The sequence below is a fragment of the Trachypithecus francoisi genome, unplaced genomic scaffold (assembly GCF_009764315.1).
Source record: "Trachypithecus francoisi isolate TF-2019V2 unplaced genomic scaffold, Tfra_2.0 Lachesis_group13, whole genome shotgun sequence".
NCBI classification, from domain to species: Eukaryota; Metazoa; Chordata; class Mammalia; order Primates; family Cercopithecidae; genus Trachypithecus; species Trachypithecus francoisi.
The window spans coordinates 1270098-1289496 of record NW_022681458.1 but is presented as its reverse complement, the minus strand read 5'-3'; the positions used below and the strand labels follow the sequence as shown (position 1 = coordinate 1289496).

The window sequence follows — 19399 nt, the reverse complement described above, 5'->3', positions numbered from 1 at the left end:
GTCCGCAATGGGAGGAGGGACGGAGAGGCAGTGGAGGGCTGAAGAGTCTGCAATGGGAGGAGGGACGGAGAGGTAGTGCAGGGCTGAGGAGTCCGCAATGGGAGGAGGGATGGAGAGGCAGTGGAGGGCTGAAGAGTCCGCAATGGGAGGAGGGACGGAGAGGTAGTGCAGGGCTGAGGAGTCCGCAATGGGAGGAGGGATGGAGAGGCAGTGGAGGGCTGAAGAGTCTGCAATGGGAGGAGGGATGGAGAGGTAGTGCAGGGCTGAGGAGTCCGCAATGGGAGGAGGGATGGAGAGGCAGTGGAGGGCTGAAGAGTCTGCAATGGGAGGAGGGACGGAGAGGTAGTGCAGGGCTGAGGAGTCCGCAATGGGAGGAGGGACGGAGAGGCGGTGCAGGGCTGAGGAGTCCGCAATGGGAGGAGGGATGGAGAGGCAGTGGAGGGCTAAAGAGTCTGCAATGGGAGGAGGGGCTTTGTCCCCGGTGAGGATCCTGCCCAGACAGGCTTTCTGCAGCACAGCTGGGAATCTGCAGAGAAGGAGGAAGGAAGGAAGGGGTCCCCAGCCCCCCAACCTTCCTCACATGACCTGCTCCTGAGGGTGGAGGAGGTAGACTTCACCATCCTCCTTGGTCACCTGCACTGGGGGCAGCTAGGACAGGAGAGCTCACATCCAGATGGGTTCAGACCCCACCACACAGGGACCCGCACGCTCACACCACACACACGCGGAGGGACACACACAGACGGAGACATGGGGACCCGCATGCTCACTCCACACATGCGGAGGGACACACACAGACAGACACATGGGGACATGCATGCTTACACCACACACACGCGGAGGGACACACACAGATGGAGACACAGGGACATGCACACTCACGCTACACACACGCGGAGGGACACACACAGACGGAGACATGGGGACACACACGCTCATGCCACACACACACAGAGGGACACACACAGACGGAGACATGGGGACACACACGCTCATGCCACACACACGCGGAGGGACACACAGAGACACAGGGACACACACGCTCATGCTACACACACGCAGAGGGACACACACAGACGGAGACACGGGGACATGTACGCTCACACCACACACACAGAGGGACACATATGGACAGAGACATGCGGCTATGCACGCTCATGCCACACACACGTGGAGGGACACATGCAGAGAGATGGAGACACAAAGACAGAGATGTGGAGGGACACACACACAGAGACAGAGACACGGGGACCCGCACATTCACACCACACACATGCAGAGGGACACACACAGATGGAGACACGGATTCACGCACGCTCACACCACACACATGTGGAGAGATGCACACAGAGACTCGGGGACACACACGCTCATGCCACACACACGTGAAGGGACACAGGCAGATAGAGACATGGACATGCACTCACGCCACACACATGTGGAGGGACACACATGGATAAACGGGAACACAGGGACACGTATGCTCACACCACAGACACACGGAGGTACACATGCAGATGGAGACACAGGGACACGTGCTCACACCACACATGCATGGAGGGACACAGGACACCAGGACACACAGGAATGCACACACACAGAATCTGCAGATCCTCACCACACGGGGACATGCACACTCACGTGTCACACATGCAAAGGTGCACAGGGACACACACACCCTCCAATACGTGTCACACACACAAAGGTGCACAGGGACACACGCACCCTCCGACACGTGTCACACACTCAAAGGTGCACAGGGACACACGCACCCTCCGACACGTGTCACACACACAGAGGTGCACGGGGACACACGCACCCTCCGAGAGCCCTAGCAGCTTGAGCAGGCGCAGCCCCTTCTCAGCCAAACTCTTAGGGAGCCAAAGCTGCCTGGGGAAGGCAGGAAAAGTGGAAATCCCCAAGGGCAGGGGATCAGGAAGGGAGGAGGGCTTAGAGAGGAAGGAAAGGAGGAGGAGGGGGAGGGGAGGGGAAGGAGGAGGGGGGGAAGGAGGAGGGGAGGGGAAGGGGGAGGGGAAGGGGGAGGGGAAGGGGAAGGGGGAGGGGAGGAGAAGGGGAGGGGAGGAGAAGGGGGAGGGGAGGGAAGGGGGAGGGGAGGGGAAGGGGGAGGGGAGGGGAAGGGGGAGGGGAGGGGAAGGGGGAGGGGGAGGGGGAGGGGAGGGGAGGAGAAGGGGGAGGGGAGGGGAGGGGGAGGGGAGGGGAAGGGGGAGGGGAGGGGAAGGGGGAGGGGGAGGGGGGAGAGGAGGGGAAGGGGGAGGGGGGGGGGGAGGGGAAGGGGGGGGGAGGGGAAGGGGGAGGGGAGGGGAAGGGGGAGGGGAGGGGAAGGGGAGGGGAGGAGAAGGGGGAGGGGAGGGGAGGGGGGAGGGGAAGGGGAGGGGAGGGGGAAGGGAGAGGGGAGGGGGGGGAGGGGAGGAGAAGGGGGAGGGGGGGGAAGGGGGGGGGAGGGGAAGGGGGAGGGGAGGAGAAGGGGAGGGGAGGAGAAGGGGGAGGGGAGGGGAAGGGGGAGGGGAGGGGGAGGGGAGGGGAAGGGGAGGGGAGGTGAAGGGGGAGGTGAAGGGGGAGGGGAGGGGAAGGGGGAGGGGAGGGGAAGGGGAGGGGAGGAGAAGGGGAGGAGAGGGGAAGGGGGAGGGGAAGGGGGAGGGGAGGGGAAGGGGAAGGGGGAGGGGGGGGAAGGGGGAGGGGAAGGGGGAGGGGAGGGGAAGGGGGAGGGGAGGAGAAGGGGAGGGGAGGAGAAGGGGGAGGGGAGGGGAAGGGGGAGGGGAGGGGAAGGGGGAGGGGGGGGGGGAGGGGAAGGGGGAGGGGAGGGGAGGGGGAGGGGAGGGGAGGGGAGGAGGGGCGGGGAGGGAGGAGGGGGAGGGGGAGGGAGGAGGGGAGGGGAGGGGAGGGGAGGGGAGGGGAGGGGAGGAGGGGAGGGGAGGGGAGGAGGGGAGGGCCCTGAGGAGGAAAGAGAGGAGGTGCCTCGGGAGGAAGGAGGGGAGGGGCAGGAGGGGCCCGCAGAGCAGCCGCAGCTGCAGGCAGTCCTGTCTGCCCGTTGTCAGCTCCAGGAGAAAGATGATGTACCAGCTGGTGGTACACGGTGTCATGGGCAAGAACACAGTGCTGGATGTGGCCAGTTCTGAGGAGGAATTCAATAACATGACTGTGAAGTGGCTGATGAAGTTGGTGTCCAAGGCTGTGCTGAAAGCAGGTGAGCAGGGGGGTGGGCTCGACGCCAGGTGAGGAGTCCTGGGCAGGGCTCTGGGTCTCCCCTAGGGCTACGAATGGGGAGGGGATGGCTGGGTCCCCATCCAGGGCTTGGGGTGAACATGAGGCCTGGGGGTTTTGCTGTGGGTCCTGCGGTTCCTCACTCTGGGGTCTCTGACTGGCAGGGTGGCACTCCGTAACTCCTGGTGGAGTCTCCATTTCTGTCTCTGGATGTGGAAGTTTGAGGGTTCAGCAGCGGCCAACCCTCCTCGGCGTCCTTGCTGGACGAGGAGAGGCCCCACGCTTGCACTCAGGGCTCCTCCATCCTGGGGAGGGCCTGCCCCTGGTTTCTGCCTTCTCTGAACCCCTCCTCTATGCTCCCTTTGCCCCCTAAATTCAGACAGGATGTGGGTATAAGCCCAGCAAACTGACAGGGTACAGAGCTCACCCCAGCAAGTGAAATGCCCCAAGAAAGGAACTGAGAGTGCAGACCCCAGAAAACCCTGACCCCCTCACCTCTCTTGGGGAATATGCTGGGATCCCTCCCCCAGCCAGGGCCCTGCAGGGATTCGGAGGCCAGGCCCAGGCTGACGCACCTCCTCTCTGCCCCAGACACCATGGATTTCCTTTTGATGTTTGCCAACTACCGCCTGGACCCAGAGAAAAAACTCCAAGACTATCAGATCAGGAACAAGTCCACCGTCATCATTGTGGTGCAGCTTCCTGGTGGGGGCCCAGGCCACCAGGGATGTGCGGACCCTGTGTTGGGGGGACACCTGGTTGTGGAGCCCCATTGGTCCTGGGTTGGCTCAGCTGGGTACTGACAGGGATGGGGCAATAAACAGTCGTAATCCCCAGCCTTGCCTGGGCCTGGTCCTCTGGGGCGATGGGGAAGACTGGTGTTCCAGGACAGGGAGGGGCACCTGCCCAGGGCCTTCCGCAGGTGACCTGCTGGGACTGGCCTTGAAGGAACCCCAAGTACACTCACCTGCACCCCTCACAGCCACCTCAAAATGGGCCCGCAATGTCTCAGCTCAGTATTTCCTGAGGGGACCTCACCCAAGGCTCCCCAAGGTTCCAGTCCTCAAAGTCAGGGAGGGGCGGAAGAGAGCAGGGGCTTCCCATCGGGCGCCACAGTGCAGTGCTGAGCCCCATATGCCCCCAGCTCAGGTGGGTCCGGCTTTCCCTGCGCTCTGGGGGTAGACGAGCAGAAATGGAGCGGGATCCTTGCTCAGCTCTCAGCACCCTTTCCTCAGCCTCACCCCATTGGAAGCGGCCCCTGAACCCTCTGCCTACCCACCCTGTGCACTCCTCTGGGTTAGCTCTGAGAAGGCTGGGGAGGTCCCCGTCCCGCCTTGAGCCAGGTGTGGGAACAGAGTGGTCAGTCTGGGCCCCGGAACAAAGATCAAAGCCAGGGTGAGGCTGGTCCAGAGATGTCCCCAGGCCCTTCCAGGGTTAACTTCCTTCACCCATAGGCCCCTGGATCCCCAGGAGGGACCGAACAAAGACGACATAGTGGGGATCCCCCGCTCTGCCAAGCCTAGGGGTGCCCTGGCTTCTCCCCTTGCCTGTGTGGGTGTGTAAGGATCCCAGGGTAGAATTGGGGTGGGATGTGGCATGGGAAGCCCTGTGTTGGGCAGCACCTTTGGAGGGGACTGGGCTGTGACCGGCCCCCAAGGCTTTGGCTGGCTGACGGGGAAGGGCCTGTGCCTCGTGCTCCAAGGCTTTCCATCCTGGACAAGGAGACCCCTGGGCCCACAATAGCTTAAACAGGAGCCTGGCCCTGCCCCTCTTCACATGGCTTGTGGCCATAGGGACCTTTGACCAACCCTTTTCCCAGGCTCCCTGTGTCCTCACAGTCCAGCCCCCACAGCTGCAGAGCCCTTATCTGAAATGCCAGACAGGAAGACACATCACTGAACTAGGAGGTCCCTGCTGGCAGAAAGGGGGTTGGGCACCTCAGGCAGGCCTCACCTGCATGCCCACACCATGCTACCCATGGCAGGGCCAGGCCACTCCAGGCCCCTCTGCTATGCAGGCAAAAAGCCAGGAGCGCAGCTGCCCCGGGATTGGGTCCTGAGCAAGGTGAGGCCCCAGCCCCATCCCCACTCTCCCAGGGCAGGTCTAGGGTGCAGTCCTGAGGGCGCCTGGGGCTGGCCTGCCTGTGTGCACCCCCCACCCACAGAAAAGGCTGGAAAGAAGTCGCACCTGTAGGCGGAGGCCAGAGGAGGGGACAGCCTTGTCCTTGCTCCCCACCCTGCCTCTCTGCACAGGAGCCCACGGTGGGGCCCAGGAGGCACCTCCCTCAGGCCGACTGTCCCTCCCCACCTGGGGCCCGTGAGCTGGGGGTACAGCCGGGTGCTGGAACAGGGCCTGGAGCCTGCTACAACCAAACCTTTAGGCCCCAGTATAGGAGCCAGGGTTCTCCAGGGAAAGAGAGTCCGGGGAGATACATTTAGGAGATTTTTATGGGAATCAGCTCCTTGAACATGGAGGCTGAGAAGTCCCACAAACTGCTGTCCCTAAGCCGGTGAACCGGAACAGCCGGTGGCATCATTCCGTCCAAGCCGGAAGGCCTGAGAACTGAGGAACCGCTGGTGTCAGTCCCGGAGCACAAGGCCTGGGAACCGAAAATGCCTGGTCTGTGGGCAGGAGGAGGGAGGAGGTGGACGCCCCAGCCCAAGAAGACAGAGGAGCCCCCTGTGCCTGGGTCTGCACTGGGCTGGGTGCTGCCCACCCTCACAGCTGAGGGCAGATCTGTTTTCCTCAGCCGACTGACGAATTCTTACCTCTTCCTGAAATGCCCTTACAGACGCACCAGAAGTCATGATTCGCCAGCTCTCTGGACATCCCTGAACCCAGTCAACTTGACACAAAAAATTAAGCATTGCAAGTCCACCCCTTGCCAGCTTGGCACCCGCACCCGGCTCCTTAAGCCGTACTTAATCTCTAAAAACACCGTAGTGTGTGGCTAAAAACATCATACTGAGGCCACGCTTTCACCAACCCTGATACAAGCGTCCTGGGTACAGCGGAAAACATGCTCGTCCCATCCCCAGCAGAGGAGGTGAAGTCCTTGAAGGTGGTGATTTATCCCCTGATATCCCATAACATTAACATTCTGTTGTAACATTCACGAGGCTTTAATAGTGTGACATAAGTCAGTGCCTCTCATGCTACGTGGTGACGGGACAGCAGAGGGAAGCGAGCTAACATGTTTGCTCTGGACATGTCCACACACAACCCTACAAAATCAGGCGGAAGCGCTCCTGACAGCCGCAGCCCTTCTTTCCACAGGGGCCTGTGGCTGCCGCGGGTCTTTGGAGCCACCGTCTTCTCCAGCCCAGGCTGTGTCACTGTGGCTTTCAGCAGGCGGCTCAGCGGGCCGTGGCTGGCAGGGGTGGAGGAAGACCCCGTTCCAGCACCGTGTGGGACACCGTGGGGACTTGCAGGTAGCCTGATCTCCCAGGCCATGAGCAGACCCCCAAGCCTGCTCACCAGCAGCCCCTCACAGCCACCTCCAAATGGACCCACAACCTTCCAGTTCGGTGTTTCCCGGGAGGCCCTGCGAGTGTGGGGCCGTCGTGCCCTGTGACGGTAAAGTCTGCAGAGCCATCTCCAGGCCTGGGTCTCCCAGGCACGGCACCGAGGCTCCTGGTTCCACAGGCCTCTGGTCCAGGTGACACCAAACAGCTCCATCTCTGCCAGGACGTCCCCTGGCCCCGAGGTGGGGGCCTCTTTCCCAGGCTGTGGGCACAGGGTGACACCAGAGGGGTCCGTAGCCCCCTCTCCATCTGGCTGCTTCTGGGAGGGCAGGTTGACTAAGTCCCACCTCCAGGTGTGAGAGCAGAGTGGCCGTGTGGGGGACACTCAGCCAGTCCTGGATCAGGTTGGGCCCCGGCCCAAAGCTCTGAGTCAGAGGCAAGGCTGACCCAAGAGGGGTCCCCAGGCCTTCCAAGGCCAGTTTCCCCCATCCCCAGTGATCAGGAAGGACAGGGAAGGCCCACGAGGTGGCCCCAGGTGACCTTCATGTAGAAGGGAGGCCTGTTCCCATGCACACTGGGGTGGACCCTCTGACCGCCAGGCACTGAGGAGGTGGCCTGGGCAGAGGCCTCAGGCACTCCACGCACCTGTTTCCGGGGAGAGGAAGTGCAGGGTGGACCCCTCCCCTACTTCCACTGTTTCTCCAACAGTCCGCTCCCCTCCCTGTGGCTTGAACTATGTCCTGGCATAGAAATAAGATACGATCTACTTCCTTCCCACAGCTTCCTGCACCCCACCCTGACGCACTGCCACCTCCATGTGACTGTGGCTTTAGTTTCATTTCTCAGGGGCTGCCCGTTTCCAGGAAGACCTCTTCTGACTTGGGGTTCCTGGCCTTGGGTGCAGTCCGGGCATCCGCTGCCTGCTCCCTGCGGTGATCCAGCCCCTCCCAGGGGCCCCTCCCACCTTCTTGGAGGGGATGTGGGGAGGCGGGTGCAACTGGCTCAGGAGCAGGAGTGAGACCTCGCACGGCCAAGGGCAGGTGTCCTGGACAGGTCACAGATCAGATGACGGGAGTGGCTCCCATGAGGCCCTCAGACGCCGGCTCAGGGCTGGCCAGGGTCCTCTGCAGGGCAAGCTCTGGGGGCTTGCACAGGACCTGGTCATGGGGGGAGGCTGGGCCCTGACTCAGAACCACAGAGGGAGCCCCAACAGCACCCTGTTTGATGGTAACTGGGCCTCAGGCCAGCCGGCACTGGACTCTAATACCCTTCAGGACGTGGGCTCTCTGACCTTCTGCTCAGGCAGACACCAGAGGTCCAGGAAGATCAGTCCTTAAGCAGAGCCCATGGGAGGGGGCTGTGGGGGCTCCGGGCAGGGATTCTGGGAGATGAGGGGTGGCTCTGGCTACTCCCTCCTGAAGCTGTGGGCTGGGGGGCTCTGTGCTCGGTGGCTCTGTGTGGGGCCTCCAGGGTGTGGTATAGGCCAGGTGGGCTCTTGGCCCAGGCTGAGGGGGTTCTGGGCAGGTCGTGATGGCTGAGAGTGGTCTGCACTGCCCCACACAGAGCCCACCCCTTGCTTTCTGCCTCCAGTCCTGGTCCCATGCCCAGGGCCAGGAGGGCAGTTCAGGGAGTGGAGGCAGCATCCCTGGGGCTGGAAACCAGGCTGTGGTCCCCAAAGCCTGGCCTGTGCACCCCAACACCCCCATCACCCCTGTCTGTTGCCCTCCCAGTGCCAGGGATGGCCAGTTGCCTCCCATAGTCAGGCCTCCATCCAGCTGGCTCCAGCGGCCACACTCCAGGCCTGCGCGGCCCGCCCTGTCCTGGCCCCGCGGTCTGGGCAGCAGGGGCAGCGTCACAGCCAGCCTCGCCTCCGTGGGGCATGTTGCATTTCTCAGAGGGAAACACTGCCCAGGAGAGACATTTGAGGACTTTCCCGATATGGGAGTGGGGGTTTCCACTCTGACTGCCCATCAATAAGGAGAGGTAGAGCCTTGTACCCACAAGGTGGAGCCAGGGCTGGGTGTGGCGTCCAGAGCAACTGGACATCCAGGCGGAAACAGGCAAAACCGCACCCTTATGTTGTGCAAGAAGCGCCGACTATCTGGATAGGTGTCATCGATCTCACTTCACAGGGAAATCATGAAACGTCTGGGAGAAGACATCAGGGAACATTGCTGTGACCTGAGAGTGCACAGACGTTTCCTGGGCAGAGAGGAAAAAGCAGTGACGAGTGCATTTAAAAATAATCAATTTGGCTTTATTCGAAGGAAAATACTCTAGTTATCAAAAGACACTACACAGAAAATGACCAGGAAGTCTGCAGAGATACTGCCAAACAAACCTCACACAAACATCTTGTATCCAGAATATAGAAAGAATTATCACAAATCAATAAAAAGACACACAACCCCACTTTAAAAATGAACAGAGGAGACTGGAATGGACAGACAGTGCAGGACTAATTGTTTAACAAGTTTTTGTCATGAGGGAAATGCAACTTGAAGCCAGGAAAAGACAGAACCACACAATCAACGGAAGAGACACAGTTTTTACATCTCGACACCACCGACTTTTAAAGACACCAAAACTGTCACACACCAATGGCGAGAGTTAAAATACTGCAACCACTTCGGGAAAGGTTTGGACAGTCCCTTATGACGTTTTCACTAGCCTGCCATATGAGAACCAGAAATGAAATCCCGAGCCCCCGCACCAACAGGCTGAACGGACTCCTCTCAGCCAAGGGGATTCCAGAGAAATCTGAAAAACGTGCCCAAAGTTCCGCCATGACAGAGTGGGAGGTGGGACCCGCCGCGTCACCACCCCTCCGTCTGTGGTTGGGACACCACACTCACCAGCATGAAGGTGCAGGTGGAGAGGAGACTGACAAAACAGGTTCTTCGTGGCGATAAGATAGCAAACGATCAACAAGACCTGAGGCCCTGCCTGGCAGGGGTGGAGTCACACACCGGACACTTAAAAGCAGAAACCAGGGGTTCTCTTTTGCTCTAAACCAGCACTGGTCTCCAGGAAAGCCATACTCACTCACGTGCAGCTCACCCACTCCAGACGCTGACACACAGCTCCACTCCTCTGTGCCACAAGCCCTGAGTTTGATTGGCCAAGAGGCTGATTTCTGTCATTCTGACCAGGGACCACTCAGCAGGGACTGGTTCTGGTTGGTTTTCAGGGGCTGTGCACTGAGCACCTTTGTGTTGCTGCTTCACCTTTCCAGGCAAGGGTCTCATAGGAACACATTTAGATGTCACATGTCCACCCCCAAGGGAACTTGAGACGCATGTCACATGCATGTTTGTTCAGTATGAATGAGTGACGACCCCTTCCTGAATGTTCACGGCTCCTCCAGCAACCCATGGAGCGTGTGTGCTTAGCCAACCTGTTCAGCAAGAAGCTCCTGCCCCAACCCCCTCCTTCCAGGTGCCCGGCCCGGGCTCTGCCAGAGGCTGAGGTGCCCAGCGCATCAGGACAGCCACCCTGAAGGGCCTACCCCTTTCTAGGAAATAAAGTCTTCTTTCCAATTTTATAGATCTGGGATTTATTCAGTGGGCAGAGCTGATAAATCCCGGGGCATTTTAGGAATTTACCCAAAAGACATAAAAGTCTGTGTCTACAAAAGGAATAGACTAAAATGCTAATAGCAGCTTTATTCATAGTAGTAAGAACTGAAATCCACCCACGTTCATCATCAGAAAAACGGCCAGACTGTGACTCTTCATGACATGGGTTCAAGTCAGTAATGAAAAGGAACAAAACTCTCAAACATGCTCAAGGGACACGAACGCTCAGGGACAGGGCTCTCCCTGAAAACAGGCAGTGCCCTCGGGCAGGTCCCTTCCCTCCTGGTCTCAGTCTCCCCAGCTGTGCCAGGGGGGACACCAGGTGGGACCCAACTGGGTTTCCAAAAATAAAAGGACATCTAAGTCTCAGAGAAAGGGGAGCTGTGGGCGGATTGGGGGAAGGCCCTCGGGGGCTGGAGTCGGTCCTGGAGAAGGAAAGGGCTGTGGGGGGGACACCGGGCAGGTCCCACGTGCTGTACCCCGTATGGCCGTGGCTGGTGTCTCAGTGCTTGGATGCAGACCCAGTGGACAGGAACCATGCTACAGGGTGACAGACTGCCCATTGTGGGACCCGCAGGGTTCATGCCCCATCCCTCGGGGTCCGGAGCTCTGGATGGTCCCAGCCCCGGCTCTCTCCCTCTGCAGACACCCAGGCTCAGCACCATCTCCATGCAGCTGTGGGCAACTGGCCCCTCTGCAGGAATTTCAAGCAAATGGCGATGGCACTTTTGGTTTTCATCTCTGGGAAGCGCTTTCTGGGCAGGAAGGTGGGAGGGAGGTTGATGTGAGGGGTGGTCTTGAGTTCTCCTGAGGGGCAGGTTAGGGCAGCACAGGGCAGGGAATGTGGGGCTGGGGCAGGGGCTGCTGCCGACTCTTGACCAGAGGGGACACACAGCAGGTGGAGGAGGGTCTCACCCAGACCGGACCCTAGGCAGGTCAAGAAGCTTGGGGGGTCCCTGCTGAGGTGGGGACACAGTGGAGGTGCAGGCAACCAGGAATGAGGGGACCTTCCCACAGGCAGGGACACAGCCCACGTGCAGGGGGCCTGGCCTCGGTGGGGACACAGCCAGGTGCAGGGGGCAGGGGGGTGCTCACTCAAGGGAAGACACCTACAGGTGCAGGCAGGAGTGAGCTTCACCTAGGCAGGGTCAGGGAACAGGAGCAGGGGCCATGAGGGGCCCTCCCAGGTGGAGACACAGTGGAGGTTGAGTGGGGGTCTCACCCCAGTGGGGACACAGTGCAGGTGCAATAAGCATGGGGCCCTCACTGAGATGGACACAGCATTCACGCAGGGAGGCAGAAATGAGGGCCCTTGTTCAGGCAGGGACCTAGAGGAGGTGCAGGCATCTGGGGGACCCTGCCTCAAGAGGGGCCAGGTGCAGGGAGCAGGTATTGGGGTCCTGGAGCCAAGAGCGCAGGTAGGAGTAGTGGAGCTCAGATGGAGGCTCAGAAGAGCTGGGCCAGTCTCCAGAGTCCAGGGCTGGCTGAGCGTGGCCAGTGGGTTCGGGTGTGTTGCATGCCAGGAGGATGCCAGGCTGTGGGGCAGGGCCCCTGAGGCCATCCTGGCTGTGCACCTGGGTGGTAACTGGTGGGGCGGGAGCTGGGGCTGCAGGTGTGGTGTTCCCAGAGGCCCAGGTGCCCTCTCTCACACTCCCGGGCCCTCTGGGTTATGGGAACCAGCCAGCTCCTGCCCTGTCCCCTCAGGTGTCCTGCAGGCACAGCTCCTCGGCGGGGCCCAGGCCAATGGCAGGTCTTAACGTGTCCCTCTCCTTCTTCTTTGCCACCTTCGCCCTCTGTGAGGCGGCCAGGCGGGCCTCCAAGGCCCTGCTCCCAGTGGGCGCCTATGAAGGCTTCGCCCGGGAGGTGGTGGGCGCGGTGCAGCTCGGGGCCTGCTGCCTGGAGATGAGGACGCTGGTCGAGCTCGGGCCCTGGGCTGGGGGCTTCGGGCCTGACCTGCTGCTCACCCTGCTCTTCCTTCTCTTCCTGGTACACGGGGCCACCTTGGACGGGGCCTTGGCCAACCCCACCGTGTCCCTGCAGGAGTTCCTCATGGCCAAGGCGTCTCTGCCTGACACACTGCTGAAGCTGGCGGCCCAGGGGCTGGGCATGCAGCTCGCCTGCACCCTGACGCACCTCTGCTGGGCCTGGGAGCTCAGCGACCTGCACCTGCTACAGAGCCTCATGGCCCAGAGCTGCAGCTCAGCCCTGCGCACATCTGTGCCCCACGGGGCGCTTGTGGAGGCCACCTGCGCCTTTTGTTTCCATCTGATCCTCCTGCACCTGCGGCACAGTCGTCCCGCCCACAGGGTGCCCGCCGTGGCTCTGCTGGTCACCGTCACGGCCTACGCAGGTGAGCACTAATTCCCCTTCCCCTGAGCCCCTCAAGACCCCTCCACCTGTGTGGCCTCCATGCACACTCAGGCCCGTTCACACCCAGGATAGGGGGCTGCTGGCCCGGGTGGCCAACAAACCCACAAGAAGGGGCGGTGATTTCCTGGGACCTGGCAGGTGGACGAGGGCCTGTGCTGGACATGGGGTGCTGTGGAGGAGCCTGTCCCCTGCCAGGGCCATCATGGCCACTGCACCTCTCCCCAGTCCCAGCTGTTCCCGTTCCTCCCAGAAGTTCTGCATCTGTGGTATTTGGGACCGCCGAGGCAGGCGCTTCCTGGCCCAGCCCTGGTCTGGTGTGGGAGTCCCTGCACCCTCTATCACCCCTTCCAGAGTGACAGGTCCTGTCCCACCTGCCCCACTCAGTCTCCCTGGCCTCCTAATGACACCCGCATCTGTGATCCCTGCCTGCACCTAGGCTGACCGTGGGACTCACCTCTCATCGTCCCCTCACCCCCTTGTGAGCTCCCTCCACTCAGACCCTCCCTCTGATCCAGCCCCCCATGTCTGCTTTCCCCTCCGAGCGCTAGTCTCCACCACCACGAGAGCCTTTGTTTGGCAAGCTCCCGGGACAAGTGTCCACAGCGCTGGGGCTGCGGGGAGAGCCGGGGCGGCCGCCTCGTGCTCCAGGCACTGGGGACACCACAGGAAGGGCTGCAGGGAGCATGGCGCCAGGTCTCCTTCCCGGGGTCCGAGGTCCTAATCAGGACAGGACCAGCACTTGGGTCCATGGCACTGCCCCTGACCCAGCACTGGGCAGACACCACAGAACCTGGACCACAAAGGCCATAGGAAGGTGCCACCAGAGCCCTGTACAGATTGGGAAACTGAGGCACGGGTGAGCAGGGAGCTCTGCAGGGACACACATCTGTGGCAGATTGCCCGGGCCTCTGTCCTGGGTGGCACCGGAGAGCTCCTGTCAAGGGTCCTGCCTCCATGAAGCCGAAGGAGCCTGGTTTCAGGGACAGAGCTGCCCATCCTCAGGGTCCTGGTTTACACGTGGGTAGACGCAGGCTCCATGTCTCTGTGGCCCTTGCCATCCGCTGGGCCCACTCCCTGCTCTTCCCTGCCCAGAGGCAGATCCCTGGTATGGGTGGATCCTGTTATTTGGGGTGGTCACCCCGGCCTGGGGCTGCAGAACAGTGGCCCGGCTACAGCCGCCTTCCCTTGTCTCACATCACACAGCCGGGTCCTCTCCTCTCCTCTGCTGCTGCCCCTTTCTGAGATCTCTCTCCATCTCTCCTCTCTCTCTCTGTCTCCCTGTCTCTGTTTCTTTTTGTCTCTCTCTCACTATCTGTCTCTCTTAGTCTCTGTCTCCGTCTCTCTCTGTCCCTATCTTTCTCCAGGGCCACATCCCCCAAGGTGGGGTGTTGGAGGGTAGCATGGATGCGTCATGGGAGTCTGGGTGAGACGTCAGGAGGGTGTTCGACGGCCCTGGGGCCCCCAAGCTGCTGACCCTGACCCAGAGCTTGACTAAACCAGCCTGGCTGTGTTGTGTGTCCATCGGTACGGGGGGCCAGGCGGGGCTCCAGGAGCCAAGAGTAACCCCCAGGCACACAGTGGGTTCTCGGTGTGGGCTCGGTGGTGGGTGTCAAGTCCTGGCCTGGAGAGGGGTGTCAGGCAGGGCTGGGGACCAGGGTTGACTGTGCTCTGCCCACAGCCGGGCCTTTCACGTCCGCCTTCTTCAACCCTGCCCTGGCCGCCTCTGTGACCTTTGGCTGCTCAGGACACACCTTACTGGAGTATGCCCAGGTGTACTGGCTGGGCCCTCTGACAGGTAAGAGCAGGGGCGAGGTGGGGTCCCTAGGGCTGCTGGGGCCCAGAGAGTGTCCTGGCACGTGGGGTCCTACAGAGTGGCGTTGAGGGTGCTGGGTCAGTGCTCCTGGGGAGGTCTCTGCAGTGGGCACGGTGTGTGGGGAAGGGGCTGTGACGGCATGTCTCACTGTGGACACCGTCCTGGTGCCGAGTAAGCTGCAGCCAGGTAAGAAGGGGGCAGGCTGGGGAGAGGCCAGCCTTGCAAGGGGTGCTGGGCACATGGGGAATGGTGTCTGCAGTGGGGCTCCATGAACCTGGGGTTCCCATCCCAGGGGGCATCTCCACACACCCGGAGCTAGGCTCCCCCGAGAGGGGCTCATTCTGGAGTCCCTGAATCCTCAGGATACAGGGAGCCCCACTTAGATGATACAGGGTGCCATCGTGCACTTACAGGGCTGTGAGCATGGGGGTGGAGCAGCCGGTCCCTTTGCCTCCTGGTGGGGCGGGTCTGGGACTCGCTGATGCACACAGGGGACCCCTCAGCTCCTCCACAGTGCGTGCCCCTCTTCCCTGCATCCTGGACCCAAGCAGAGGAGCAGCAGGGGGAGGTCATGGAGCTCCCTCTTGGCCCTAGATCTGGGGATTCTGGTTCCTGGTGTCAGAGGCCCAGGTGGAGCCCACACCTTCTCCTTCCTGCACCTGCTCTCAGACACTCGGCTCCACCTCACTGAGGTACCAGAAGGGCCGTTGGGTTTCTGTGGAATTCTGGAAGCTTTTTTCAGCTTATGCTGGCTCTACACTGGGGAGGTCCCAGGGGCAATGCCTCAGCCTCCCCTGGGGGGAAAGACAGGAGCTGGAGGTCTCTCAGGCCCCCTGGCCCTGCAATGGTGACACTGATGTCATCGTGATCTGTCACCGTGGTTCTGTTGTGGTCACACTATCTCAGGCATGTGCACGGCCCTAGAAAGGGCATGAAGTGCATCAGGAACCCACTCCTGCCCCTCCTCCCCGAGGCAGCCCCGCCCTCTGCTAGGAAGCAGCTGAGTGTTGGCCTCTCTGTCCCCACACACAGGGCCTGCAGGGCTTCTCTGAGACTCTTCAGTTCAGGCGTCAACCCTGGGCTGTCTCCTGCAATGTGGGGGGCCGGCTTTCCTCCCTTGTGGCCCCCGCACTCCCCAGGGTGGGTCGGCCTCCTCCTCCTGATGAGCTCCGGAGCCCTCTCGTGAAAACACGACCCGGGGGAGCTGTGGTGGCCCAGGAGGCCTCTCCTTTCCTACACAGGCCTTGCTTCCTGAGGGTGACGAGGTCCTGGACTCTCTCCTGCCCAGGCTTCTGGGTGCTTTGGTGAATTCAACACCAGTGCCCTGCGTGGGCACCGTCTCCCCCAAGGACCCACAGCCCCGGGTTACCCACAGGTGTCCATCTCCGGTCCGGGGCTGCCCTTTACCGCTCTCCTGGTTGCATTTCTGTTTCCTGCTTTCCTCATGGCCTCCTGTTTTGGTTTATTCCTTCTTTTTGCTGGTGCCCGTCTCACAGTAGCTTTTGAGAACGGGGACCTGGCAGGTACACTTCAGACTTCGTGTGTCTGAAATACAGTATCCTGGTTCTGACCTGCACTTGAGTGTCGGCGAGGCCTGGGCAGAGTTCCGGGTGGGAGATCAGTTTCCTCCTGAGTTTCTCAGGCGGCACGCGATGGCTTCATGGGCTACAAGGCAAAGGACGCAACGAAGAGTCTTCACGTGACAGGGTTGTATGCTCAGGCAGCTCTGGGGGCTGGAGCCGTGATCGCGGCATTGACAGGGTCAGCCATCCTTGGAGGCTGCTGGGGAGGATCCTCCTGCCTCTTCCCTGCTCTGGGGGCCTCTGGCACCCCTGGTGTCCCCGGGCTTGGAGACGCACCACTCCCATGTCTGCCGATTGCCCTGGCTGCCTCCTCTGTGTCATTGTCTGTCTCTTCATATAGGGACACCAGTCATTGAATTTGAGGCTCACTCTACTCAAGTATGACATCACCTTAATTTAACTAATTTTAGGTCCCAGCCCCTATTTCTAACAAGGGCACATCCTGTGTTCTGGGAAGGACATGTCGCTGGGGAAATATTCTTCACCCCGCTACAACCTCTCACTGTAGAACCACCTCTGTGGAGAAGCCCAAAGGGCATTTGCAGCTTCTAGGAGCCAAGTAGGAAGAGGCTGGGATCCCTGTTTCAGGCAGGACTCCAGGCTTAGGCGGGCCTGATGCTCGAGTCCACATGCCCCCTCTAGAGAGGAACCTGTCTCCTGCCAGGGCCAGGGAGGGAGGCACTGGCTGTTTCTGTATTTTGGGGTTTGGGGCTCTTGGAGCCTCCCATGTGGAGCTGCTGTCCCTCCTCCTAGGTGAGTCCCAGGGCTACCCCATCCCACAGAGACCCGGGCACCCGCTTCTGAAAGCATGGGGCATCTGCGGAGGAACTGGGCTGTTTCCCGGCTTTCGTCCCCGCGGAGGGGGATCCGGCCCCTCTATGTCATCAGTGTCTTCTCAGTCCCACACTGTGCTCCTGCGTCTCTTCCCGTCTCATCCATCTGGATGCTTGACACTTCTGACAGCATCCCTTTCCTGCCATCTTAGAGCAGCTTCAGGAACCCGAAAAACAGGCTATGTCTCTCCATTAACCTCCTTTATCCACATGTGCAGTGTCAGCATGAGCCCTGAGGAGCTCTGAGGCTGCAGGCAGGAGCCCCGCAGCCAGGCGTGGACATGGGGCTGGCTCCCTGGGTGTGAGCGGCCACCGGCACCTGCTGGCTGCGCCCCTGAGCAGGTCATCTGGCCTCCTTGGGCCTGCCCTCCTGGGAGCAGAGATAGGACCAGCGTGGGCCTTGGAGGGCTGAGTGAGGGGAACAGCCGGTCTCAGCAAGCTATAGGTACAGGGGCCACTGTCCGGAGCCACAGCAGCTGCAGGTGGTGACAGGCAGGTCCCGCTCAGGCCAGCCCTAGTGGAGCCAACACACTGCAGGTTAAATCCTTAGAGGACTGAGATCAAACTTGAAGAGGATCCACTCTCCCCTTCTGCCCAGGATACCTGCCCTTCCCAATGACCTGGAAGGCAGGCGGGGATTTAGGAGTCTCTGCTCCTGGAGTTCTGGAAGAACATGGCCCTGAGGATTCAGTCAGGCCCAGCCTCCCACCCAGGGGCACCCACATCTTGTCCACTCACATCCCCCACCTCTACGCCAGGCCACAGCCCTGCAAACAGCCACCCTGGGACGCCACATCAGGTCCTGGAGGAAAATGGCCACCGAAGCTCTGGAGGTGGCTCAGGACAATGTGGGGGGAGGGGAATTCCAGTCACTTATCCCAGAGGGTGGTTCAGAAGTACAAGGAACCCCACGGGCTTGCCCCCATCCCCACGGCTGGCATACCTAGAGGGAGGGGCATGACCAGGGAGGGAAGACCAGGACCAGGCAGGGGCTGGGCCTCAGGGTTCTTGGGGCCCCTGGCCAGGCTGCCTGGCTCCCCTGTCCTAGCACAGGCCTGGGAGTGGGTGTCCTGTCTGTGTTTGGGCACAGGAGCCCTGCGGCCCACCTGGGACCTGCCTTCTCTTGCAGGGATGGTCCTGGCTGTGCTGCTGCACCAGGGCCGCCTTCCCCGCCTTTTCCAGAGGAACCTGTTCTACAGCCAGAAGAACAAGCACCGAGCACCCCGAGGGAAGCCGGCCCCGGCCTCGGGGGACACCCAGACCCCTGCCAAGCGGCCAGTGGCCGGGAGCCTGGGCGCAGCAGTGTTGAGGGGCCGCATTCCAGCTGAGCGGCCTTGCTCTGTGTGAGCCCCGTGTGAGGGCCCTGCTAAGAGGAAACCCCGCCACTCCCACAGAAGCCATTTGTCAATAAACCATTCCTAAGGCCTGTGTGTCCCCTGGGCCCAAGAGAGGCTTCTGGACGGGCAGGCGGGGTGTGTGGAAACACGGTGAGGCTGGTCTGAGTCTCCCCAGCTCCCGCGGGCTCCTTCCTGCCTCTTGTTACAGAAGAAGCAGGAGAGGAAAGGGCAGGATGACAGGGAAGAGCCCAGGGAGTTTGCCAGGTCCCAAGTCTGCAAAGATGGTGCTGCAGCCCTGGATGTGCCTGGGAGGGAGCCCACAGCCAGGGAAGCCTGAGACCTGCCGGGACGCTGAAGATGGTGCTGGAGCCTGAGGCTGCAGGCTTGTGAACCAGGCACAGGGCACCCAGTGCCACCACCCCTGAGTTCGCGCCCCTCAGGACCATGGCCTGGTCATCACTCAAAGCCGGGTCACTCACTGGGACCTTGTGGCAGAACTGGGACCTGGAGACATGGCGCCTCCAATCATTTCCTTCCCAAAGAACAGAGCCGGTCTGGAAACTTCCACCCAAAGGAGACAAGGGCCCCTCTGCTACGGGTCCTGCTGCCCCATCCAGAGGGAGTGAGTGAGGTGCTGGTGGTCCTGCCGCAGGCCGCACCCCGTCTTCTGGTGGGCCGCAGCCCCTGGGCCCAGCTGCTCTGCTATGGGGGAAGGAGGAGAGGAGAAAGCCGGAAGATGTCCCCGATTCGGTGGGCTAGGGGACACCCCAACCCCCAGTGAGACCTTCACCCCGGCCAGTGTCCAGGCTCTCGACACCACCGCGAGAAGGAATTCAGGGGCAAGTTGGCAAACAGCGAAAGACCAGAGATTTCCTGCGAAGGCCAAAGCTCCCGCTGGAGAAAGGGAGTGTGGCGCCCTCTAGAGTCCCGTCCCATGCAGGGGCGCTGGGGCTGGAGGAAAAGCCACAGGATTCCTGGAAAACGTGGAGAGGTCTCAGAGCTGCAGGGCCGCCCATTTTTACACCAGATCTGGGTGTTCTGGAGCCGTCATGCGCAGTGGGGGTGTGATGAGTATGCTAATGAGCGCATCGTGAGGCCGCAGGAGACACCGGGGCACACCCAGAGCCCTGTGGGGTCCAGGCGGTCTCAGCCAGCGTGGCCACACCCTGGTGTTTGGGGTCCTGTCAGCCCCTGACTCC

The 19399-nt window shown here is 61.3% G+C and overlaps 2 protein-coding genes across 2 annotated transcripts; both read left to right on the top strand.

Annotated features, from left to right (window-relative positions):
- On the top strand, positions 1–1993 carry LOC117094289 (filaggrin-2-like). The gene is made up of 2 exons (XM_033229606.1): positions 1–1705; positions 1800–1993. Exons 1-2 carry the CDS (start codon positions 674–676, stop codon positions 1833–1835), a joined length of 1068 nt encoding a protein of 355 aa, XP_033085497.1. The 5' UTR covers positions 1–673; the 3' UTR covers positions 1836–1993.
- A 972-nt stretch (positions 1994–2965) lies between these two features.
- Positions 2966–18311, top strand: AQP12B (aquaporin 12B). The gene is given in 5 exon segments (XM_033229605.1): positions 2966–3205; positions 3814–12614; positions 14313–14429; positions 17993–18133; positions 18136–18311. Coding segments are annotated over 4 exon segments (1137 nt in total). The 5' UTR covers positions 2966–3205; positions 3814–11791; the 3' UTR covers positions 18192–18311.
- Positions 18312–19399: the final 1088 nt, after the last annotated feature.

What these genes read in the sequence shown, in the direction of transcription:
- LOC117094289 (XM_033229606.1), top strand. Translation starts at nt 674, where the DNA reads ATGGGTTCAGACCCCACCACACAGGGACCCGCACGCTCACACCACACA. An exon ending in TACGTGTCACACACACAAAG is followed by an intron (nt 1,706 to 1,799) that starts GTGCACAGGGAC and finishes ACACACACAGAG; the next exon opens with GTGCACGGGGACACACGCAC.